General features: G+C 47.6%; 8 protein-coding genes across 8 annotated transcripts; 4 read left to right on the top strand and 4 right to left on the bottom strand.

Annotated features, from left to right (window-relative positions):
* Positions 1 to 418: 418 nt before the first annotated feature.
* BDW43DRAFT_289061 (NUDIX hydrolase) lies at positions 419 to 2,161 on the top strand. Its single transcript, XM_032043354.1, has 5 exons — positions 419 to 562; positions 775 to 931; positions 1,023 to 1,049; positions 1,103 to 1,486; positions 1,547 to 2,161. Exons 1-5 carry the CDS (start codon positions 458 to 460, stop codon positions 1,873 to 1,875), a joined length of 1,002 nt encoding a protein of 333 aa, XP_031896062.1. The 5' UTR covers positions 419 to 457; the 3' UTR covers positions 1,876 to 2,161.
* Positions 2,162 to 3,388: 1,227 nt separating this feature from the next.
* BDW43DRAFT_315209 (DUF2841 domain-containing protein) lies at positions 3,389 to 5,152 on the bottom strand (the record flags this gene model as incomplete). Its single annotated transcript, XM_032048008.1, has 5 exons — positions 3,389 to 3,903; positions 3,971 to 4,156; positions 4,223 to 4,705; positions 4,768 to 4,972; positions 5,036 to 5,152. 5 exons carry the CDS (start codon positions 5,150 to 5,152, stop codon positions 3,389 to 3,391), a joined length of 1,506 nt encoding a protein of 501 aa, XP_031896061.1.
* Positions 5,153 to 9,069: 3,917 nt separating this feature from the next.
* On the bottom strand, positions 9,070 to 13,436 carry BDW43DRAFT_195312 (cohesin subunit SMC1). The gene is made up of 6 exons (XM_032039057.1): positions 13,274 to 13,436; positions 13,131 to 13,224; positions 10,119 to 13,077; positions 9,759 to 10,066; positions 9,316 to 9,682; positions 9,070 to 9,256 (listed from the first exon to the last, which is right to left on the bottom strand). The coding sequence occupies exons 1-6, from the start codon at positions 13,302 to 13,304 to the stop codon at positions 9,239 to 9,241; spliced, it is 3,777 nt and encodes a 1,258-aa protein (XP_031896060.1). The 5' UTR covers positions 13,305 to 13,436; the 3' UTR covers positions 9,070 to 9,238.
* Positions 13,437 to 13,551: 115 nt separating this feature from the next.
* BDW43DRAFT_289053 (uncharacterized protein) lies at positions 13,552 to 14,820 on the bottom strand. Its single transcript, XM_032043353.1, has one exon. It carries the CDS (start codon positions 14,653 to 14,655, stop codon positions 13,786 to 13,788), a length of 870 nt encoding a protein of 289 aa, XP_031896059.1. The 5' UTR covers positions 14,656 to 14,820; the 3' UTR covers positions 13,552 to 13,785.
* Positions 14,821 to 15,199: 379 nt separating this feature from the next.
* pdx1 (putative pyruvate dehydrogenase complex component Pdx1) lies at positions 15,200 to 16,196 on the top strand (the record flags this gene model as incomplete). The annotated part of the gene is made up of 2 exons (XM_032045399.1): positions 15,200 to 15,278; positions 15,397 to 16,196. 2 exons carry the CDS (start codon positions 15,200 to 15,202, stop codon positions 16,194 to 16,196), a joined length of 879 nt encoding a protein of 292 aa, XP_031896058.1.
* A 456-nt stretch (positions 16,197 to 16,652) lies between these two features.
* Positions 16,653 to 19,152, bottom strand: BDW43DRAFT_195284 (WD40-repeat-containing domain protein). The gene is made up of 4 exons (XM_032039056.1): positions 18,569 to 19,152; positions 18,337 to 18,464; positions 17,695 to 18,272; positions 16,653 to 17,637 (listed from the first exon to the last, which is right to left on the bottom strand). Exons 1-4 carry the CDS (start codon positions 18,895 to 18,897, stop codon positions 16,873 to 16,875), a joined length of 1,800 nt encoding a protein of 599 aa, XP_031896057.1. The 5' UTR covers positions 18,898 to 19,152; the 3' UTR covers positions 16,653 to 16,872.
* A 221-nt stretch (positions 19,153 to 19,373) lies between these two features.
* BDW43DRAFT_289046 (uncharacterized protein) lies at positions 19,374 to 20,431 on the top strand. Its single transcript, XM_032043352.1, has one exon. The coding sequence runs from the start codon at positions 20,004 to 20,006 to the stop codon at positions 20,214 to 20,216; it is 213 nt and encodes a 70-aa protein (XP_031896056.1). The 5' UTR covers positions 19,374 to 20,003; the 3' UTR covers positions 20,217 to 20,431.
* A 162-nt stretch (positions 20,432 to 20,593) lies between these two features.
* BDW43DRAFT_195248 (M18 family aminopeptidase) lies at positions 20,594 to 22,618 on the top strand. Its single transcript, XM_032039055.1, has 6 exons — positions 20,594 to 20,703; positions 20,766 to 20,827; positions 20,879 to 20,980; positions 21,058 to 21,193; positions 21,244 to 21,336; positions 21,392 to 22,618. The coding sequence occupies exons 1-6, from the start codon at positions 20,628 to 20,630 to the stop codon at positions 22,417 to 22,419; spliced, it is 1,497 nt and encodes a 498-aa protein (XP_031896055.1). The 5' UTR covers positions 20,594 to 20,627; the 3' UTR covers positions 22,420 to 22,618.
* Positions 22,619 to 24,758: the final 2,140 nt, after the last annotated feature.

Raw genomic sequence — 24,758 nt, 5'->3', positions numbered from 1 at the left:
TGAATCATTCTTGAACAATTCTCAAGACGATATCCCCCCAGCCCCCTCTACTGTTGAGTAGACCAGTCAATATATAAATAGAGCCAACGTCTGTGTGCAAAATACTCTAGAAAGATCCCTACCACATCAATCGTCCTTACTCGTTATGGCGATAACCGCGTGTCTGCTATACTTTTTCTCAAGATTCGGCTCATACACTGAACTCTTATACACAAGTTATTTGATCAGTACTAAATATCGTACAATGTATATATTTCTTTTATAATAAAATACAGTTATAGTTATTTTTATGTCTTGAAATAAGTTAGTTTCATTACTAAGCAACCCTTGCATCAGACATAAATCCAAATACCGAGGTACAGTTCCTAGCTTAATACCGATCGATCTTCTGCCCGATGATCCATAAATCTAGTTCAAAAAAGAAGTAATTTGATACTTCAAGACTGGTCGGTTTGCCATGCGAAATCGGGGAATCACTCGAATCATTTTGAGGACTCGCAGTTTTAGCACTCAACGCCCGATCAACCTACGGAAAATGCCACGCCTGAATGCAGTCTCACAGGTATGGCAAAACTTCCAAGAATTCATTGCTTCATCTGATGCAGGGTACTTGAATTCATCTCAATAATCCTTGCTATTGTATCATAACTGCAGTTCCTGGCTAGATATGCCCCCCGAAACCTGTTATTCCCTCCACCCTTGTTTTCCCGCATTTAGACTAAATGAATGGATTTCTGGAGTAGTGGGGCTAACATCGCCTTTGGATGCCAACAGAGTGCAATTGATCGGTTAAGATTGTATAAGCCGCCACCAACCAACTACGATTTGGTTCCATTATCACGACGAGCGGCAGTTCTGCTACTTCTCTATGCGGATCTTAAGGGGGATCTCAGGGTGGTTCTTACTATCCGGGCAAAGACTTTAAGTTCGTGTAAGTCAAAGAGACACGCTTCGCTTGAATCCTTATAAGAAATAGGATGAACTGCATCGAAACTTTGCGAAGCTAATCTAAGAGTACACAGATGCTGGTCAAGCGGCCTTACCCGGAGGTAAGTAGGTTGAACAGGGACATGTAAGACCAAAACAACTCACGTCTCATAAGGTAGGGCCGACTCACTTGAGGAAACCCCATTCCAAACAGCACGACGCGAGGCACTCGAAGAGATTGGTTTACCAGATATCCACCAATCATTCCCTCAGCCTTTTACTGTGGAGCATCTCTGTGAATTGCCCGCCAATCTTGCAAGAACGGAGTTGGTGGTACGCCCGTGCGTGGCACTCTTACATTCATATGATGAGAGGACCGGCCAAAATGCGGATCCTGAAGTGTCATTAATTCCGAAGTTGGATGCGAGGGAAGTTGCGGCGGTGTTCACAGCGCCGTTTCATAATTTCTTACGCATGAGCGACGAGGATCAGTGGGGCGGGAATCCAGCGGATTGGTATCAAGGTGCATGGACTGAGTGGCATCAGTCCAACTGGAGGAGTGAGTTCACCTCGAACTACCGTCCCTGACTCTGCCTGTACACCATTGTTGACCAAGCAGTGCACCAATTTTTCGTCCCCGTCCAACATCAATCGGTGGTCAAACCTCGCACCATCAATCAGCAACAGAAAGAGGCAGTCAGCGCCCTGGAAGAGGGGGAGAAGCCTGGAGTGGTGACTCGTTACCGAGTTTTCGGAATGACAGCTCGAATGCTGGTGGATGTTGCGCGAGTTGCATACGCAGAAGAGCCGGAATTCGAACATAACAGCCATTTTGGCGATGAACATCTTATTGCCCAGTTGCGAAAAATGGGGCGGCTGAGTCCTTTGCGTAAATCTGGGGATATCCTTACGCGAGAGGACATGGAGAAGGCTGCGAAGCTCAGCTGACATAATTGATATATATCCGCGTGTTCTGTACATACATTACCAAGGATATAGCTAGGTAGGCTTGTGGTACCCAAGTTAATTCAGAAAGAAAGTTCGCACGTTGAGGGGGCATTTATATATTGAAATCAATGCTATTGTTGCTCCTTTCAGAAGGAGTGTCGGGCTCCTCCCCTGCAAAAGCCCTACTATCTTCGGCCACAGATGTTCTATGTTCAGTTACAAAGCGAACATGGCTCCCCTGTTATCCTTTGCCTCCTATACATTTTATCCTGCTGCTATATCACTTATGTTTAGATAGCTATTCACTTGCTTTACACATCAGTTCTACCTGAATAACAATCTGGATGCGACCGCCACCGCCCATAACCATCCGCAGCCTCCCATGGCAACTTCGCTATTGGATCTATATCCGCGCCATGATACCTGATGTTACCCACTGGCTAGACCATCCCTTAGTCTGTTTAAACTACCATCCTCAGAAGAAGGTCGTCTGGAAGAACTTCGACCCAACGTTTTTCAACCTACAACTCTGATAAACTAACGGCCTGGGAATCAATGCGATGTTTTTACGAGTTCTTTACCTTTATATTCATAAATGATCGTCCCGTGGTGGTGCCCCGTATCCTTGAAGCAATCATAAAGCACCTCGCCTACCTCCCGAAGCCGACCGAAACCGTTTTCAACCACTACGATGATATGATGTTCATACATCAGCGCATGTGGAACATTCGCGATGTCTGTCTTATAGCCCCGAAGGAGATGGACAGAGAAAAGCTCGGGATTCCGCATAATGTTCCGGGTTACACGTATGGTGTCAGTTCGTTCCTCCGGACATGGGGGATTACAGCTGGCGGTCATGCGGAGACAGACGGGCCCTTAGATATTCAGACCGAAAATAATTTGAATCTAAAGGCGCTTGAACTGAACGCGAAAATATTGTATCGAACCCTTCTTTTGTTCTATCCCCCTTATGGCCAGCTTACACAGAATGTAAGGGCTTGATTTTGCTGTTATAGATGAGATTATGGGGAGGAGGTTTGGTGAGGAGTAGGAGATGGTTGATGGTCTTGGATATGTATAGCAGAGATCACTAAATAGGACCTATGGTTTGTTAAATAACTTTTCTTTAGTATTTACCATTAAGGTTGTGTTTTATCAGGGCCTTGTAGTGCTGGGTGCTATTATCACTTACTTATCTTGAAGTGGATTTTATTAAAGGTGGTTGGGCTGCTAAACGCTCAATTGGACTAAAATCATAGTGTATAGTGATAGAAAAATAGGGGTACCATCAGTACTGTGATATTAAAAGGTCAGCAAATTAGGAAGAAGGAAAATGGAAAACCGAGAGGAAACAGAACGAGCTGATTCTTGTTTAAGATCTTATTCGTGCCATTTTCACCCTCGAGACGCATTAAGTGTACATTGGTATATATTCTCGAAACCCAGTAGAGACCCCACATGGGCTCCATTCAAAATCTCTTCAATTTTGGATCAAATAGTCCCTTTTAGCTTATCAATATCCTTGAAACGCAAGCGATTGATGCCCTTGAGGGACAGTATTCCAGAACCCAGTTTGAGTGTTTTGTCCAGTAGGCTGAGTGGAGATTTGCTGGGCAAAATAACCTGGAATGCACGGCCTGGGTGCATTGACAACTTTTGATGCATATACCCGATTGGTCTCGCTAGAGGATAGCATAGACGAAGTCAGGTCAGACGAGTATGTCGTGAGACTGCTCTCCAGCGAACTTTTTCGACTAATGGAGGGAGTGGAAAGCGGGGATACAGGGGCGCAGGGACCATGGCCCAGTGACTGCCTTGCTGGCTGGCTATGTTCAGTGGAATGAATGTCACCATCATATCTTTGTTTATAATTCTCGGACATGCTGGAAATATCTCGCTTAGACTTGACAACTGGGTTAAGTAGATGATGATTGGAGCCGCCGTCGCTGTTTGATTGTTCGTGCAGTTCGACGTCAGTACTGGCCTCAGCCAGATGAACATGGGAGACATGGATTATGGTATCTCCGCCTGTTCCAGGATTATTAGCATTTACAAATGTTTCATACATATGTGGAGCATGTCAATGGAGCCATACTGATCTTGCCATCTAGATATAACTCTTCCATCTCTCGAACGTAGTAAATCTCGTCCAATACACGCAACCGCTCGGACGGCATGATCTGTCGCCGCACATCTTGTCCGGCATCCTTGAGTTTGTCTGCCGTAATCCCATGGCTCTCCTTCAATTCGCACAGAATATGAACAAGAAGTCTAATTCTTTCTGCAAAGATGGGTTGAGGATTAGCATAGTGTTTCCATGAGAGCATCCGGAACAGACATATCCTACCAGCTTTAAGAAGATGATCGGGCTCTCTGTGTGTAACGCCCGTAGGCCACCATTTTGGCTTGGTCAGTTCTGGATCTACTCGCTGAGACGATCCTGCGGTAGTCTTTCGTCCATTATATGGATGATTGACTTGCTTGCGGGGCTCGACTAACTTGACGAACGCCTTAGCAATTGCCCTGCAGTTCAGTTGCTGGAAGTTTTCGAAAGCTTTCTCGTAGTATGTCCGTAAAAGCTCTTTTTGTCCAAGTCGAAGTGCAGTCCACCTGATCGTCGAGCCGGGAGAATTCGAATCTGAATCACGACCAACTTCAGAACTCACACGTCGGAGGTTTCGCCTGTGACGTTTGTTCTGCAGCGACTGCCATTCGCAAGGAATTAGCTCAGGTTTATACCAGCCTGTCTGATTGTGATGCGATTGTTGTAAACCAAAGGGAGTGTTGGACAAAAAGTGTTTGACATCGCCGTCCATGTGACCCACGGTATCTGCCGCAGAAAATCATTCTGGTTATTGCTATTCTCTCTTATCTATCACCGCTTCGACTTACTGGCGTGATAACTTTGCAAATCAGGCTGCCATCCGGCCGTGGCCGATTTCAGAAACCTTTCCCTAACATCGTGCGTGAAGATGGCCTTCTCATAACTCACAATGGAAGAGGAAGCCTCCACACTGAGCTCCCCATTGCGGTTGATGTATAATAAAGCAAAGTGAGGGTATGGGAAGTTGAATGTTGTGGCCGACTGTGAGCATTCCTGTCCGTGATACCACATCAGACTGTGATGCGTCCGATTTAATGGGGGGACTCTTGCTCATACCGGTGCCCTCGACCGAGTCATATCGTGATATGGTGGCATCTGTTGTTGCTCTTCTTCTTTCGCAGTCATAGGCTGACATATCGTATCCATGCCGTATTCTGCACTCGTCATACTCATGATACGAGACGATTATTTCGCCAGAGCTCTTTATGTTTAATCGCTGATGTAGTGTGAAAGAAGAGCAAATGCTCGGATGACAACAGGAATTATCTAGGAGGTCGCAAATAGGCTCGCTTGCCGCAACTGATAAGTGATGAGGTGTTTGCGGCAGTATCAAATTTCAGGGGTGGTTATAAGAACCAATATCTATTATACGGCGAGAGCGAACAATGGCTTTATTGGAGTACGCGGCCAAAACTCGAGAGTGAAAAAAGTACGTTTGTAACCAGAATGTCAACACGATTGTGGCTCAAACTAATGCAAGGAAAACAAATACCTTCAGAAGATCGAAGCCACTCACTACGGAGCATACACCTAAATTTTATTATTCTATTAATGGGGCCTAGTCTCCATCCTTGTGCATGAATATGGACATTACTCTCCCAAAAAGTGAATGAACGAAGGATGAGAGCGTACATGATGCTGAAGGCTACCCAGACACACAGGACCCATAATAGATTGTGTCTCGTCTAGAGATTGAATGACATGCTGGTATGTCCAAGGGCTGACACAGCTTGGTGGTGGCTTGGAATATATTCCCTACTTAGGTCATGATCAAATGAACTCGCCCTCTAGCTACACGCACCGACGCTAGCGGATATGCCATAAAATGCTACCAAAAGCAACAACGGCCTGGACCGATGTGGGCTACTAGTGTGTTTTGTTTCGCCGATAAACGAAGACCAAGCATGTCCTATGAGCCAATCCCGGTAGCAGAAAGGTTGAGCCCAACTCTATCCAGACCATCTTTGGTCAATAAAGTGATGATCTTCGATCTCGGATCCTTAAAAGTGGTGGCACCTATATGTCTTTGAGATTATGCATGGATATCCTCGAGTGGCCCAAGTTTGCTAGTCTTACATTCAACATTAGGGCTTATAAACTAGAAGGATATTGGCTCGTCATCTTTCCCACCAATGATGCGGCAAGTAATTCGTCTGGAACAGACTGTCGAACACGATAGTGCCCCAGGATTTGACTTTCCCAAACGATGTGTTCAAGCTTTTGCAGCACTGATGCCCTATTCCAAGTTCGTGTCACATGGCTCAGGAGAGATCTGAACGTCAGCTCGAACGGCAACAGACTAACGCGGCTTGTTTCTAGCTTCTCCACAACACGCGCTCCATTGCTCTGTAGTGCACTAGAAAATCCTTCCAGCCAGTGACTTAACATCTTTGTCGGGACGTTATGAAAGTCGAACTGCTTGATATGACGCTGTGTTCTGGAATTTCTACCCGCCAGTGGGATCGATCCCACCTGGCACCGAATCAACATTAGTTCGCTTCGAGGCGTTCCTTTCCATCAATACGCCGTACGGAGATTGGAGCTCAAAATCCCAAGTTGACCGCTGATCGGTGTATACCTTTCAATAAAGTTTACCTAAATCGATAGCAGCTTGAAAATGTTGCAGGAAACTCTGGATGTGTGGTACTTTAGCAGCTCGCAACGAATGGCCCGAGCGTAGCCGAGTACACTTGAACAACACAACTGCAGCAAGTGTTATTTTGTTAATGAGAGTCATACCAATTGTCCCTCATCTCTCGGAGAAGACATCCGACCATCATCATTGGCACGCCCATCTCCGACAGGCCCCGACTGCGGGAACTAAAGCAAATATGAAATTTCCTGCATCATGGGTAGCTAAAGGGCTAGGAGGTGAGGGAAAGCAAGCCGGGGCCCGGAACAGGAGACACCAATGGAGCGACAATTGCCCAGGGTAGGTCTGTCGATACGGTGGTCAGTAGTGCCACCCAGAAGATTCATGCAGCTGGCGACCAAGGGGCAAAGCGAATGGAAAAGCAAACAAGAAAAAAATCAGTTGGGAGTTATTTCCTCTCGCTTCTATGCGGGGAAAGTGGACTATGTTTGCTTCCATTTCACTTGCGTCTACCGTTTCTTACTCGATTTGATTGAAGGATGAGTGGCAAGTCCGAATTACTACGACGATATTATGACAGGGGATATATGGCCAGCAAGACAGCCACGTATGTAAGCGCTGAGCACTATACAGTGATTTACTAGGGTTGTGAAACCCTGCAGGATGCCTGCAGATTGGACACCTGAGCGAAAACTTCACAAGCTGACAGTCAAACCACGACACCTGCAAAGATTGGGCACGTATGGTACCTTCCCCGAGTTGTTGGGCTCATAGTGTATCAAAACGCCATAGTTATCAAGAGGCTTCGTGCACTGACAGAAATCGACTGGTCCATCGGGCCTTGATACCTGTATTCTACCCGTCAAGTCCGCGCCGACCTATTGGTCCGTGGAGTTATGAGATATCGAAAAACACTAACGCAGATCGTCGTCCCTCCACACCGACCATTCGATGAATAAACTCCTAGCTTAACGATGAGTCCCTTCCTTATCGACAATATTGCCACTTGTACAGATGTCACTCAATACTTGATTTATCTCACAGTATACTATTGCCATCGCACGGCTGATATTGATGTAAATCCCCGCGCTCTGGCCCCTTACAGACTAGTTCATGATGACAGCGCCATCGTTACCAATCCGCGTAGGCTTTACTGATGTCTATAAGCCCCTGTCTCTGAAGTGGCTCTTTACATTGCTTGGAGTGTGCTTTGAACCATAGCATACGGAGGCATGAAATCCGCCGTCAAAACCTGGGTTTCCTGGGTTTTCAGTCTAAAACTCTATCTCCGCCGATCAACTTCGCACTGTTCTAACTGATCTGCGTTCATTGAACTGGTATCTGGGGGAGTCGATCTTTTGCCTTGGAAATGGGCGGCTCACCATGTGAAACCATACCAAGACTCTAGAGATTCCATGGGGACTCCCCATAAAGAGATTCTTGCTCTGACAATGGCTTCCTAGGCTCTCCTCATTCGTTCGGCCTCTCCATGTTCTGTACCTAGGTTACATTAGAGTGAGACTCATAATCATAGGAGGTAGGTTATATCCGGATTTGCGATGCATACTTGTCAAGTACGCTCCACTCGGTACGTACAGAAGTGCGAATTCAGTGTACCCCTATTGAATTGAAGATGTCACAGCCACTCGGATGACGAACCTTTGTGCTCCACTATCTCATCTCTCACAGAAGTGGGCCTCCTCTCCATACATAGCAACAACCTACCGGCACAACCGATGTGGCTTGCCTTTACCTTGATCACGGATTCTACAGTGCCCACCGATCAATGATTTTGTCCACCACTGATCGGACGCCGATCTGACTTGACATCGAAAATAGGCAACTACATAATCTATTCATTTTCGTCCCGGACTGTCGGGTCTTCCCACTCTACATCCGCGAAGAACTTTACCTCGCCTTCGAAAAGTACCCATATGCAACGCTCGCGTCTTCGCCCCCAAATCGCCAATTCCAAATGTGGGAGTCGCAGTGACGTTGCCAAAAACGGATAGTGTTGGTTTCCGTGTCTTTCCGTGTGTACTAGCTATATACCGACACTTTGTGCCCGGGCGGGTATGCATGCATCCTGGGAAACTTTTATAAAAGTTGTCTACCACAGCTAAGCCTACATAAAAGGGGCCTGAACTTGAATCTCCCGTACACGCGCTGCGCAAACGAGTCCCGAGCTGTCATGAAGTAAGGACACTGCAATGGGTCTCGTCTCGTATGTAACTGTATATGTCCGTCGTGAGAATATAACCTGGGCAACCATCGTAAAAAAGCCGAAACAATTAGTTTTATATTCCGAAGAGCCTGTCCCATTCTCATGTCAAATTATTAACTATGTACGCAGCTTGCCGATAAATGTCTCAATGTCAACGTAGGCGGAGAGTACCGGGCTAGAAAAGGGGGAACATGCGGTCTTTGATATGGGGTATGAAAAGGGACGAGCAAGTTGTTTCCCTTACGATGCACTGCCATCACTATACAAAGAAAGCAACTCAATTGCCTACAGCGAACCATTATTCTGTTGCAAGAAAGAGCCAGTAAATCGTCCTACCCATCAAGCTATGGATCGCGAAGGAACAAGAACAATCACTATTCTACATATCATCAAAAAAGAGAATGACGGTTTCTCTGGAGACGAATATACCAGTCCTGGCCGTCTAATTATATTTCCGGAGCTGTGAAAGAGATCAAAGTCAGCTGTATGGCTCACCTCGATTGAGTGAGAGAAACATACGTCAAGAGTCAAGGATTTACTGCTGTTCTCAGTCTGATCTCGGTAAATTCCAACCAGAGCCTCGCTGTTCTGGAATAGGCCGGTCTTCAAACTAATGACGATGAACTGCATACCCGGGGCAGCATGATCATGGATGTAGTTGGCAATCCGAGCGACATTAGTATTGTCAAGAGCAGCATCGACTTCGTCCAGCACGAAGAATGGCGATGGCTGGTACGAATGGATGGCAAACAAAAGAGCCAAAGCAGCCATTGTCTTCTCACCACCAGACAGGTGCTCCATGTCTCGGAAACGTTTAAGCGGTGGCATGGCATGGTATTTGATACCATCAAGGTAGGGTTCATCTGAGTCTTCGATGTCCAAGTAGCTGTAATGTGGTTATATCTCGTCAGCACGTGCGCCGATAAATTACCATAGATTAGAAAGCAACACGAAGAACTTACGCTTGTCCACCTAATGGATAGTTACTACTCTTTGTCAAGTCGCGGTAGATGGGTTGGATTTGCTCCGAAATGTGAGTGAACGCCTTGTTGAAAAGCTCTGATCGTTGCCGCATCGTTTCTTCGAAGTCTTCTTTGGTTTTTCGAGCACGTTTCCGTGCTTCTTCAAAGTCCTTTTCTGTGCTTCGGAGTTTGTTCTCCACGCTCTCCAGGCGTTCCATTGCGCGGGTATTCGGAGCCATCTTGTCAAGCTCACTGTTCAAAGACCGAACTTTATCTAGTAATTCCTCTTCAAGCTTTTCGTCGGACTCCTAATATAAGGTTAGTATGTATCGTAAGAGAGGCTTAGGCAGAACTGCTTACCTCCTTAAGTGTTTCTCCAAGAGAGTCAAAATCAACCTCGATGCCATAGTCCTGAACCGCACCAACGCTCACATCTTCATCAACGTCCATGGCGTCAGGATCGGCTGCCTGAACAAGCTCATCAATGGGGAGCTGATCTAGCGAATTCGAGCTCTCGGTCAATGGGACGTCAATATCCTCGAGTTTGCAGCGCCGAAGGAGAGCATATCGGCTGGATGAATTACGCTGGACCTCTGCCTCTAGTGCGTTCACATTCTTCAAGGTAGCTTCCACATCTCTGCTGCGCTTCTGAAGCTCCCTACGATGTTGTGCGAGGTTCTCGGCAGATTGTGCGTAGGCTTCCTTCTGTTGTTTGAGGCGCTCACGAAGAACATCAAGCTCTGCATTATACTCGTCCAATTGATTACGGATGCGCTCTTGTTCCTCTTGGAGCTCTTCAATCATGTCCTGATCTCGTTGGTGTTGAGCCTGTAGGCTGGCAATTCGATCAAGGGTGACCTGAAGGCGCTGCTTTTCGAAACTGAGTTGATTCTCAATCCTGCTCTTCTGCGTTGTGAACTCAAGCTTCTTATGAGCAGCCTCTTCATGCAGAGAGCCCTGCTGGACCTCATATTCACGAATATTGCTGTATCCAAGGCGCTTGCAGAATTTATGATAGACTTCATCTTCAACATTGCTGACTGTTTCCTGCGATGCGGCGATGGTCTGCTCAAGTTCCGCTATTTGCTCCTGCTTCTCCACATATTTGGGCCTCACTTCTTCGAGTTGGCGCTTAACGAAGTCCAATTCACTGTGTTTGCTTTGAAGGTTCCTCTCAAGTGCCTTGAGCTCCTCTCGGGCATAGGCCAGGCGTTGCTCAAGACCAACCAACTCTCCCTGCAGTGTTTCTTCCTCGGTACCTCTGCGGTGGCCCTTGGGAAGATTGGTAAGATCGGCCATCAACTTGTCTTTGAGCTTGAAAAGATTTTCCACCTCAGAATCTTCCCAGCGCTTCGAGTTTTGCTGAGGGCCTCGACCACCAGTCATCAAACCACCCTTATGGATGACTGTACCATCTAGAGTAACGGCCTTCGCATCTACGTGCTTATCGTAGCAGAGGTACTTGGCCGTCGCTAAGTCATCACACACAATAGCGTTACCACAGGCGTAGCTGATAGCTCTGGCCACAGAATCATCATAGTCCACCGTTTCGATCGCCGGACGCATTCCTCTGTGCATACCCTTTAGATTAGAATTGAATGCCTTTACTTGAATAGTCTCGAGAGGAATGAAGGTTGCCTGGCCGGCTCTCTGATCGCGAAGATGCTGGATACACTCCTTGGCAGTTTTCTCGTTGTCAACGATAATGGCATCAAAATGCCGACCGAGGACAGTGCCGACAGCTTCAGCGTATTTTTTCTGCTTTGGCTTGCACAAGTCACTGACTCGGCCTTTCACGCCAGGGAAGATACGCTTCAGAGTTGAAATAAGTTCTTTTGTCCTAAGCTCTTTCTCGGTCTGCTTCTTGCCATCATCCGCCTCAAGAAGCTTCTTCAATACAACTTGTAGTTTTTCCTCCAGCTCAGTCCTCATCTGAGAAACGCGTAGCCGTTCGGAAGTAAGAGCGTTCAACTCTTTCTTCTTGCGCTCGATGTCTTTAGAAGTAGTTTTTATGGTGTCATTGATAGAGGATTTGCGCTCAGTCAAGGATTGCGTATCCGACTCTAAGGTGTTTAGCTGCCACTCAGTGCTCTCAAACTTGCTTTTGAGGCTGTTATAGGCTTCGGCTTCAGTCTTCATTTGGCGTCGCAAGTTGTCAAGGTTTAACTGTTCCGCAGATGATCGCTTGTTGACGTCCTCTTTGAGTTTGTTGTACTCTTGTTGATCGGCCTCGCTGAGTTGAACACCTTGCTTGGTCATTGACTTTTGCCATTCTGCTTCCCACAGAGTCTGGGCCTTCTCAATAACTTTGAGATCGTTCTCGAGGCGTTTAGCGTTGGCCGACTGGGAGTCCCGCTCTTTGCCGATCTCTGCAATCCGAGAAGCGAACCGCTCTACCTTCTTCATAGTAATGTCGACTTTCTCGTCAATCGGGACCAATTCATTAGCGGCCAACTCAATATCCTTCTCTTTCCTCGTAATATTCTTCTCGGCCTTTGCTACTTCCCGGCCAACTGCCGCGTGCGCCTTCTTTGCATCTTCGACATTGTTTTCGTACTTCTCGACGCCCCGGCGATATTCCTTGAGTTCATCCTGGTATTTCAAAATCTCCGCGCTCGAATCGTCGATCATACGTTGAAAGTGGAAGAGTTTCCATAGGATATGAGTGATGATAGCTTGGTCGCGCTCCTCCGCTTTGCGGGCGTAATTTTCGGCTTCCCGCTTTTGCTCTTGATATTGTTTGATCTCAGAGTTAATGGCTCGCCGACGGTTGAGCTGAACTGTCTGTTGTTCCGCAGCCTCTTCCGCCTCCGCCTTGAGACGTTCGTACTCGGCCTTGTACTCCAGACTGCCGGAAATCTGCTCAATTAACCGAGTAAGATCCTTTGGTGACTGCGACGCAATTGCCTCTACGTCACCCTGGAAGACTAAGAAATTACGCGCTTTAATTAGGATGTTCTCCGTCTCAAGAGCCTCGTTATATTGCTGTGCGGTCACGATGCGATTGTTGATACGATATTCGCTGACTCCCTGGCTCGTAATCGACCGGCGCCATTGCTGTTCCTCACCAGCATCATCTTCATAGACTGCCATAACCCAAGCTGTTTTCGGGTCATTCACTCCATTGGGGTCTTGTGATTGTTCCCCATCGATTCCGTCTTCTGCGTGGTCTTGCCCGTTCGGTTCTTCGTCAATGACATTACCATCGGCATCAAGTTTCGATGTGCGCAGGACACGGCCGCGGTACACAAGATCGCGAAGGTTCGTAGATCGCAAGTGGGATGATTTGATTCCTAGCACGAAAGAAATAGCATCCATCCTGGTACGGTCAGCGCAAACACGTTTCGAGTCAGATATAAGGGGAAAGCGCACGAGTTAGACTTTCCGGACCCGTTAGGTCCAATAATAGACGTGAAATAAGCATCGCCGAAGAGAAGGGTATGGTGCCCCTTATATGACTTGAAGTCTGTAGGCTAGTCAGCACTTTGTCTCACGGGCATGGAAGCGCTACACACTAAAGAGCTCGAGCCGAATGAGCTTCCCCATCTTGCGACAAGGCAGTCGCTTTCCGGCGACCGCGGTTGTAGGTCTGGAAGGATAAAGTGAAGGGTTGGAAACCCGTATCAGGCGATCCAGAACCTCTGGGGTAAATAGCAACTGACGGTTAGGTGTTTGGAGGGGCCCGCGCGATAGTGATCTGGAAGGTCGCGTCACTGACAATTAGGAGGACGCGCCGGAATGGTCACGTGCCCCACCCAGAGTATACAACAATGATATGATGGTTTCTACTGGTCTGAAGTTCTCTAATGCAATGACTCGTGAACGCTATATTGTGTAAAAGGGTTGTTTTTTAATTATACATGGGAATCCGTTGCGGATGCGGACAAGGACAGATCTAGACGTTGCATGAGTTCAAGATGCACAAAGTCCCAGCCAATAGAGCCTAGAACAATAACGTAATCAGACATGTTCAGAATGAATAGTATATGCAGAAAGTTGATAGACAACCAAGCGACCAGTCAATCACCTAACGCTGGACGCTGACGGGATTGCCGATTACTAGAAAGTCCTGTGATACGTATCCCGCGGAATCCATCCTGAAAACACCCTTTTGGCCATCCACCTCCAAGAGGATGAAGTCTTCTTGAGTGAACAATTGCCGGACAGACCGGAATAGTTTCCACAGAAGCATACTCAGCTTCTTCGAAGGTGCCCTGAAGAAGTTCACGTTCCCATTCTGAGACGCCTCTGCCTGCTGCATGCGAGCTACGGAGTCATGTGTAACAACCAGCCGGCGAGAGAACGCTATTTGGTTAGGCAAAGCATTGAACTCAAATGGTTTCCTGAAAGGAAGCATGCTCCGAACAGTGAAGCGGAGATACGTTTGCCCATTAGATTGAACGGCAGTGACCGTTTTGATCAACCGGCCCGTTTTGTAAAGAAAAACAGTGCCCATGGCGCTCATCATGATACAAATACCGCCAAAGAGAGCCTGCTGCCACATTGGGAGTGGGACGATCGGGTCTCGGAAGACAGCATTAGAGTTGTACACGGAGTAAGCGAAGCAGAATGCTGTAATGCCGTAGGCACCTAAAACATAACTGCGATGCGATGGCGCTTGGAAAAGTAAGATCTGGCCTTCCTTTGCAACTTTCCGTTCTAGTTTTCCGAATCCCTCTGCCCGTCGTCCGGCAAATTTGAGACTCTGTTCGGCTTGCGGAGACGTTCTGGCCTGCGGAGGGCTATATTGCGGCTTGACCTTGACTGCAGCCTTTTTTCGAGCAGCGCTTGAGGTGAAGAATCTCCATGTTGGGCTTGACGCAGGCAGTCCGGTAGCCAAAGAGCCCCTGGGACTTTGCGACGAGATTGTCCGGAAAGCAAAGGATCTTGCAAACATTATGACACCTATTTCAAGGCATACAGTCCATCAGCATCGAAATACCCAGAGCAATCAAATACGAGGTGAAAAATGGCTGCATGCTGCGTGGGCATAAGTCCGTGACATTCCATACAATCGAGTGCTAGCCAGTTGGAACAAGTAATGAGAAAAGTCAGCTTACCAATAGTTCAATGAGAAGCCCCAAATACTATCTCACTAACTGCGACGGACCTGGAATCCGGTCCTCTCCGCGGCAGAAAAATATTCCCGTCCGGGCGGCCGGTGAAGCTCCCAACAACCTCAACATCTCTAAAAAGGTCCGTCTCATCCTTTGCAGCTAGATCCAGCGTAAATGTCATCTTACAATTAGGTTCAGATCGCAATATCGCCTCAAGTCACCCGACTCATCTGGGATTCCGTGCGGCCCCATCGACGTGGTGGGTTTCCTGATCGTTCCTGTCCCTAGCCTGCCGAATCAAATTGCAGCGCCGCGGGAGTATTATCGACCGGAGAAAGCACACGTCCCAGATTTCAAGGAAAGGAAATCCTACTATATTCTGAAATGGCTTCCAGCTTCCCTGTGCGCCAAATTCCGGCCTTGTTCGCCAGGCGGCAAGCACGCGTACTAGGTACCACCAGACGTAAGTTGCCCGCGGAATCCTAAAATGGGAGAGGGAGATTCTTTCGTAATGGGCGTTGCGAAAAGATACACATTCTACGATACGTCTTGCTAACGTCGCTTCTGATCTCACTATCTAGGCCTGGCATCTTCCTCTGCCACCCAGACCCAGAACCCCGCCTACCCGCTGTACCCATCCGTTATCCAGCTCCTCCACGAGAAGGGCATCCCAGAATCGGAAGTCTCGAAGATCCCGGCATCTGGCCCCAAGGGCCGTCTTCTCAAGGGCGATGTCCTTGCCTACCTCGGCACCATCCCAGCTGATTATCCCGCCTCCCAAGCAGCACGGTTTGATAAGCTTGCCCACCTCGATCTGAGCAACATCAAGATCGCTGCGCTCCCCAAGCCTAAGCCCACTGAGCCAGCACCAGTGGCCGAGGAGCCAGTCGTTAGACCCCCACCAACTACCTCGGTAGCCGTCTCGATCTCCCTCGCTACTGTGCTATCCGTCCAGAAGAAGATCCAAGAGACCCTGGGTGTCAACGTGCCTCTTTCGACATTCCTCGCCCGCGCTACAGATCTGGCAAATGATGACCTTCCCCGTTCGTCGCGCGAGAAGCGGTCAGCAAACGAGCTGTTCGAGGAGGTTCTTGGTGCAAAGCCCATTCAGACATCCCGAGGCGATTATATCCCTGAGTTAAACACAGTTGAAGCGCCCTCCGTCCAAACGGCCCAGCCCATAAAGGAAGATATCATTGATATTCTCAGCGGCAAGGTTTCTAAAGCTATGACTCAGCCATCAGTGGCGGAGACTTCGGCTGGTGGCGCCGCAAATGTCTTCAGTGTGACTGTTCCTCTTGAAGAAGAGAAGAGGGCTAAGGTTTTCTTGGACCGTATTAAGACTCTCTTGACCGTTGAGCCAGGCCGGCTGGTCCTATAAATCTCCAATCCATATTGTGAGTTGAAATTTTATGCCTAGAAACATGCCATGGAATGAATGGGGCTAATGTGCTCTAACCAGAGTAGCATCAGTAATGAAAATGACCTCAATTGGAATTTGGGGCGTATATCCAGCTTAGAGACCATCAAGGGTTGTGCTTTTATATTATATATGTACGCAAGCGTTATATCACTACTTCGAAATCATATTCGCAGATTTCATTCTCATTATTGTTAAAACAATGCGCAGCACTGCTTCAATTTGCAAGCGTCTCTGGAGTAGATGCGGGTCTCTGGAATATAGCGAACTGGACAAAGCCCTGATTTAATAATCATCTCATCATCAGTTCTGGCAAAAAAAAAAAAAAAATTGTGCGAAGAAATTGGGCACAGTAGTGAAGGCGCGAGCGAATAAGGCCAAAGGTACATGACAAAGATGTGATCAAATGCTGGGAAACAAGCGAGTAAACAAGCGCCTGTTAAATGCCGTAAACACACAAAATGCGAGAGATGCCAATTAAACCTTGAGGACCCTCCCCCGGACCGACCAAGGATATACCCAGGATCGAAACAACGCCAAATCCCTTGAACGCCGAGTCTAATGCATATCGAAAACCCTCTAAGGGGAAGTGAAGGATGCCGTAGCACCAAGGTCATCAAATAAATCCATCATAACGTTACCGGATGGTGCCCCATTCCGCTAACTTGCTGCCTTCACGGCCCTGCTCTCTCCCGGACCTCTTGTTAAATATCTTCCAGAATCTCAAAGTCTCGTCGCCAGCACCAGTGACGACAGTTTGGCCATCAGGGCTCATTGCCAAATACAGGACACGGAAAGTATGCCCAGTCAATGATACAATCTGTTCCATGCGCGGATATTTCCAGACTACAATCTGGTTCTGACTGTAACCGTGCGTGCTGATAATTTCGTCCGAATTCTTCGACCAGGCCAAGTTGCAGACTTGGCTCCCTGTGTCAACTTCCTTGATTAGTGATCCAGTTGAGGTATTCCAGAATTTGATAGTCCGATCGGCCGTTCCTCCACCTGAAGCGAGTAGATGGTGCTGATGGGGCGACCAAGTAATTGCTTTGACAGCCGCAGTGTGGTCTGAAAACCGATAGAGAGGTGTCTCATTCAGCTTATCCCACACCAAAAGCTTGTTATCATTCCCACCCGACGCTAACTGACCATCTTCTGTATTCCATCGAAGACCACAAACCTCCTGCTTATGTCCAGAAAGTCGCCGAAGGTACTGATCTGGAGAGCGAACGTCTCGATGGTAGATGAGACGATCTCGCGAGCCGGATGTAAGAATATGATCATTCCAAGCTAGAGCGCCTACACGATTGGTATGTCCAATCATGGTTCGTAGACGCCGACAGCGCTCCGCGTCCCAGATTTGCACCAAGCCTTTCCCGGTACCGATAGCAAGATGTGTACCCTTTTCGTATCCCAGTCAGTTTCCATGCATAGACGATGATACAGACTTGCAACATACCCTTTGAATCCAGTTGACGCTTGTGACAGTATCATCTCTTAGCTCACACAACTTGGTTACCATGCCGCTTTGCGAATTCCACATATAAACCGAGTTTCCAAGGCCAACGCCTAATACATTACTACTTCCCCAGTCCACCAAATTTAAATAGAAATCATCTTGTAAGTCAGGTGCGTCTAGTACTTTATATGGTACTTTGTTGACATAACGTGGTTGCTTGCGAGGGGTTTCGAGAATGCGCTGACTATCATACCGGATTGGCGATAAACTGTAGAGTTCCGATCGAACATTGAGGTTTGGGCCATGTTGACTTCGAGGGGTTTTTGAAGGGGTAGGATGGGCAGATCCGCGTGGAGAGGCGTAATTGAAAAGGTTCTTGTGGGGTGTCGATGGCGTTATGCTTGCCGGGGGGAGAGTTGGTACCACATGTGATGGTGGGGTATGGGCGCGAGTCTTCTCAATGATTCCATTCCCGAGACCTAGCAACGGATCCGGTGATAATGAGTCTAGGTCAGCCTGCGGAATAGTATTCCCGAACAGCTCGCTTCGCAAGACACGGGAGTACATTCTGTTGGCTTCTTCCGCTGTGAAGCTCGTTAGCCGAAAGTTGGTAACACAAACGTCAATATATTGTGGACTAACTTTTTTGAAAATGAAGCTCCGAATGCGGCGCACGCTTCTTCGATTTCGAAGGCGTAGAAGGACAACCATCCTCATGGAGCAAACTGTAAGTTGCTTGGAGGTCCTGTCCCTCTCGATTCGGTATGAATCTGTACGGCAGGTTAACAAAAGATCAACAATAAATGTCCAAGCTTAGGCATATGATCGCTGTAGGGTCGGAGTGGCTATTATGAGGGGGTATGCGATAACTAACCTGTCACCGTATACCCGCTGCCTTTTCCGACTAGGACTGGTTCCAGGTGTTCTCTCGCGGGGGCGCCCGGCGTCCTCATAATCCTTCAAAGCCTTGGCAAGCGCATCGGGATCAATAGGTTCAGAGCCATTTCGGCTTTGCTGTTGCCTCCCTAGTGATTCTGGGTAGAAAATTGTCTTTTTGGATGGCATGCTGGGCGGCGTCCTTGAGCCGGGTGGGGATGCGAGGTTCAATGCATTGGCGGCAGTTCCAGATGGTTTCGCACGTGAAGCACTTCTTGTTGCGCTGCGGGTGTCAACCGTATCTAAGTTTGGGATGTTGTCGCCCATGCTTCTGGAGGGGTGGTTGATATCGCCTGGCTCAAATGGCGGTCGAAGGAGGGATGAACGTTGGCCGGACTAGTTTATGCGACAGTCGCCAATGTCGGATCGCAAGCGTAGTAGTATATAAACCGTCCAAATCCTCGGTAAAAGATATAGTAGAAGAATATTTTGTGTTGCCCGTCAATCGGATCGCTTCACAGCGGTCTTATGGTGAATGAATCGGTAGACAGCCAAACCCTTCTCCGCTCCGAGCAATAATCCAAATAAACTAGAGGCGAGGCGGCTTGGGTGAGCGACGATAAGTGAATAGACAGTACCTCTCACCAGACCCAGCGCTGATTGAGGATATTCAAGCAACTTGTGGAGGTCATTTGAGAGCGACCCGACCACTGTCTGGTGAGGAATGGGAAGTCGAAGCAGTACTGAAGGTTGATCCAAGGGCTGGCGATGGACTTGTCTTGGGGTGACGGAGTTTCGAAGGGGAATCCCTCCTAGTCACGCGTCGGGTGCGCTAAGCCTATCTGGGCCACAGGAGGTTGGACCTTTTGGAACGCTTTGGATTCCGTTTTTGTCTCCCAATCCTCTTATAAATCAGTGTTCTTTTTAGTACACTTTCTGAAACCGGTGCACATGTCACTTTCTTCGTTATCTTACCCTCCCCTCCATTTAATCTGATACATCGTGGTGCGCAACCAAGGTTGATCAGATAGATCATCCCGCGCAACATAGTGCATTGTTACCTGTGCTACGGAGAACATGTTCTTGTTTACCCCACGACAACTCGACTGCCTGCACGTCGTCCAGAACAATCAATCCTAATAATATCTTTGATTGTTTCTTTTTTATCCTTTCGATCTGATGATCCTCATCATGTCCGATTGTTTTGATGTCTCAAAAAACGCGCGACGCGAATGATCTAAAGAATTGATTGGGTTATGGATAACTGATTAATTCCACTTTGGGTCTTCCTCGCGACCGCCCTCATTCCACGCGCCCTGGAGAACGCGCGAGGAAAAGCTTGGACCACAGCATGAAGGAGAGTTTCTAGCCAAACACCCTTCCGCGTCGATCCCAGTGGACACCCCCTAGTATAACGGCTTTCGTTGTCCCCCATGCTTTCAATTCTGGCTTTGATTTTCTCAAACAGGACCCTGGCCTTCTTATTTTATCCACACACTACTGAGCGTCCACAAATTGCTCCTCAGCAATTTCTGGTCGATCTTCCCCATTCTCTCGATATCCCTACCTACAGCGGCTACTTACCCAATGTGCTCCACACGTGGGCAGTAACAGGGAGATACCAGTTGATGGGAAACAACTGGTGATGCTCGAACTATCTATCTCACTGATCAGATGTACATGACGTTGTTATCAGGATTGAATCTATGGCTAGGGATCGAAAAGAGTATCCGCTTAACCTGTCATACTGCCGCCATAACCTAAGAAGGCACCACATTACAGTGCATTAGTTCATGCTTCATATGTGCATGTTGTAACTTGCTAGCTGTGTGCTGCGTATACTAGACAGTATTATGCGTAGACGGTACTTTAGTTGTAATCGGAATTAGGTTGTAAGATCTTTGGGAATGATGGGTAAAACGCCCCCATAAAATACCGAAGCTTAGTGCCTGACCGCCAAGACCAACCAATCCGCAATGATCTCATGTAATAACCGTCGGCTCTCCGCATTCTTGAACAAAACAACCACCTGGATTCAGCTCGCGGGGTACTCAAAAATGACTTCGAAACTCGCCCAAAACTTGAAGCAGCCGGCTCTGGACTTCTTGTCCTTTGTCAATGCCTCCCCAACCCGTAATTAGACCATTCCTGCATTGAGATGCTTACGCCATGTGTCTAACATCTGTCAATTTCAGCCTTCCACGCTGTCCAATCGGCGAAGGAACTTCTCTCCAAAGCCGGCTTCCAGGAGATCAAGGTATGTGTGGTACTACACAAGACTTGCTCAGAATACTAACTACGTCTTTAGGAGAAAGATTCTTGGTCTTCTACTTGCCGCCCCGGTGGAAAATATTACTTGACCCGCAATAGCTCAACTATTGTGGCTTTTGCCATTGGCAATAAATGGAAGGTATATATACTCAGCACTTGATCGGTTTCTTCTGGCTCTATGGAATTGAATGGCTGATACTCATGAATGGGAAATAGCCAGGAAACTCGATCTCCATGATCGGTGCCCACACTGACTCTCCTGTATTGAGGATTAAGCCTGTCAGCAACAAGCGCGGTGAGGGCTTTGTCCAGGTGGGCGTAGAGACTTACGGAGGCGGCATTTGGCACACATGTAACCAAGTCATCCATCAAATTCCTATGTGCCAAACTAACGATATTTAGGGTTCGACCGTGACTTGGGTGTCGCAGGCCGGGCTATGGTACGCACCGGCGACGGCTCCATTGTGCAGAAGTTGGTCAAGATTGACCGGCCGAGTATGAAATCCAAGTAATTTCGAGTTGGAGGACTTGTCGCTGATATTCTTTGCAGTCCTCCGGATCCCAACTTTGGCTATCCACCTTGATCGCCAGGAGACCTTTGCCTTCAATAAGGAGACCCAATTATTCCCTATCGCCGGTCTTGTTGCTGCTGAGCTCAATCGCACTGGCGAATCTACTGCTACAGGCGACAAGACTGCTATGAATGGCGAAGCGGAGAAAGCAGAGTTCGCCCCATTGAAGCCAATGACTGAGCGTCACCATCCCTACCTGGTGGAACTCATTGCGGCCGAAGCGGGAGTTAAGCCGGTCGACATCTTGGACTTTGAAATGATTTTATTCGACACTCAGAAGTCATGCCTTGGTGGCCTGCTGGAGGAATTCATCTTCTCGCCCCGTCTGGATAACCTGAACAGCTCTTTCTGTGCCACCATCGGTCTGATCGACTCCGTCGCTGATGCGTCGGCACTAGACGATGAACCATCTATTCGTCTCATCGCATTGTTCGACCACGAAGAGATCGGCAGCCGTACTGCACAGGGAGCTGATTCGAATGTGCTCCCTGCGATTATCCGGCGCCTGTCCGTTCTGCCTTCCTCCACGTCTGGCAATGATGATCTGACCACCGCCTATGAAGAGACTTTGTCGACTTCATTCCTCCTCTCTGCGGACATGGCTCATGCCGTTCATCCTAATTACTCTGCCAAGTATGAGAATGATCACCGCCCGGAGATCAACAAAGGCCCTGTGATCAAGATCAATGCCAACGCTCGCTACGCAACAAACTCTCCTGGTATTGCCCTACTTCAGGAAGTTGCACGCAAGGCGTCTGAAGACGGTGAAGAAGGTGTCCCTCTCCAGCTTTTCGTCGTTCGCAACGACTCCAGCTGTGGAAGCACTATTGGCCCAATGCTGTCCGCTGCTCTTGGTGCTCGCACACTGGACTTGGGTAACCCGCAGCTAAGCATGCACAGTATCCGGGAAACTGGTGGTACATATGATGTTGGATATTCTATTCGGCTGTTCACGAGCTTCTTCAAGCATTATGCCAACACATCAAAGACCATCTTTGTTGACTGAAGTGTCGGTCGCTCATGTAGATAGATATATACCAACAATCGTATTATCTATAGACTATACGGTCTACAGAAGTAACTTGATCTTTCTGCTGACCTGAGGTCATTTATCAGGTCACATAATGTCACAGATATTGCTCAGAGTATTCCACATTTCATAATAGAAGAAGCCCCAAGTTCAAAGAATGCCATACAAACCATAATCCATCAACAACCACCCAACATTACAAAAAGATAGTATGCGACATAAACACAATTTCAATTTGATATTACTGTAGATAAATATCACAGGGACGTGTGCGTAATAACGAATCTGTACCATTTAGTCCGCCGTACGCATCTCCACCTGTCCGGGTCTGCTCAGAGACACTTTCCCTTACCTATCATTCAATATCGACTCAATGAAATGACCACTAGGCTCCGAGTGACGTCAGCGTGAAGCCTTGAAACAATCCAAGTGCGTTCGTACGCTAACAGAGAGCAACTATCCATACCCCCTATACATAACCTTCTTGCCGGTCGGTACCAAACAAAAACATTGCACACCAGCTTATTCATAGGGTATACAATCCAGTGATCGCTGTTGACTTACCTCCGGATGCTAGCAATGTGTTCGACAAGGGACTCAGTATGCCATTGACAATGGCAAGATCCTCGCGTATGGTTTCAAGAATGTTACCACAGCCGTAGCGCGAGACTTGCGACAAAGCGACCGAAAATTACGCCAGAGAGGTCTTGCGCTGGCCCAATGGGTGACTCGCAAAGCTGGACATTTTCAGTCCAGTTGATGCAGGCTCATTTGGGAATCTGGATGATTGCGCGAAGCACTTCGTCACACACCTCGGACACCTCTTCAAGTCATCGCCACCGAAGCAGCTACTCACTCATCCTAATGCATTCCTCACAGTTTCCAAGGAGGAGATGCCGAGCCAGGCAACCCTTGTCCTCACATACAAGTCCAGTTGTAGGTGGCAATTGGAACATCGATCTGTCCCGGTCCATGTTGAATTAGGCCGGTCGATGGAAACCTCGAGATTTGGCGACGAGACAGAGGAAGACGTGTTAGGCCGGTACGCTCGCAACAGTCCAACAGAGATGGTCGAACAAGACTATGGCATGTCTGGCTCCCCATCGGCTGAGAAATGAGGCTTCGCTGTTTCAGCATAGATTTGCATCCGCCCTGCCCTTGTCAGCTTTACTTGATCCCTCAACGGGCGGAGGTCTAGCCAGTAGAAGCGATCCTGGATCTTATTGGGATCCTGAGAAACGGGCTGATTCAAATGTCGAGAGAGGGAATGAAGGGTTGCGGAGTGCTAGGAAGGCTGCAACTGTTCACGACACGAGAGTAGAAATTTAAGGAGGCTTTAGTCAAGCTGAGATACTAGTTTGGGCTTGTAGTATTTTGAAAAATATCGTATGTATCTAGGACATATAATCCTTCCTATTACTTTGGCCCTGTTTCTGCTAGGTACTGAATGAGCTACTAACGGTTCGTTTTTCGAAGTTGACGTAGTATCTGACGCGTAGTGTCAAGTTTAGGATTGATCTCGAATTCATTAACCAATTCTATAGTCACATAAGACGCATAGCGTAATCCACAAGCGAGCGGCCGCCATATTGGAAATGATACCAATCAACATAACATCAATTTGCATTATATAGAAAAATGAGTGTTTCTATGGGTTCGGACAGTGTGTAGTTTTATGGTCCTGTATATTGAGCCAGAGCACTTTTGGGGGGCGTGTTTAGGAGCTGGTTCAGCAGATAAGGCCCCATCTGCTTGCTTCATCTGGTTGATTTCTGCTTTCTATAAGTGCCCTAGCTTCTTGTACCGATATGCCTGATTCTAACTATTTGAAGCTGCTTAATAAAGCGTTCCTGCTTTTTAACCTGTTTTTAATGCGCAGCCTGATATTGCTCATTTTAATACTTTAAAATTATCACGTCATTTAAGGCTCGTTCAGCGCCTTTAACTAGCTGACTTAAGCTATTTTTGATAGGGCGAATCAGGACTTTGGGGTCGATTTTCAAGTAACATTTTCAGTGCAGATTCTGACGTATTCAACTTTTTAATTGTATAAAGCGTTCTAGGTACTGACTGCCTTGACTGCTTGGTCTACTACTGGAGGGGTAGGTGTATTCAGTTGATTTGACAGCTGAGCAAGAACCTGCCTAGAATTGAAAGGAGCTAGTCCAGTTGCTTGAAAAGCGCTACAGATATAGCTGCGAGTAAAGGCCTGCGTACGGGTCTTGGGATAGGCTGATAGAAGATCATTTTTATCAATATGATTAAATCCAAAGCGTATTTTAGATTCAACCGATTTCCCGTGCGCTTTTTTTTGA

The sequence above is a fragment of the Aspergillus alliaceus genome, assembly GCF_009176365.1.
Source record: "Aspergillus alliaceus strain CBS 536.65 unplaced genomic scaffold BDW43scaffold_55, whole genome shotgun sequence".
Lineage (NCBI taxonomy): Eukaryota > Fungi > Ascomycota > Eurotiomycetes > Eurotiales > Aspergillaceae > Aspergillus > Aspergillus alliaceus.
Note: the sequence above shows the minus strand (reverse complement) of the source record. Positions and strands in the feature narration are given on the sequence as shown.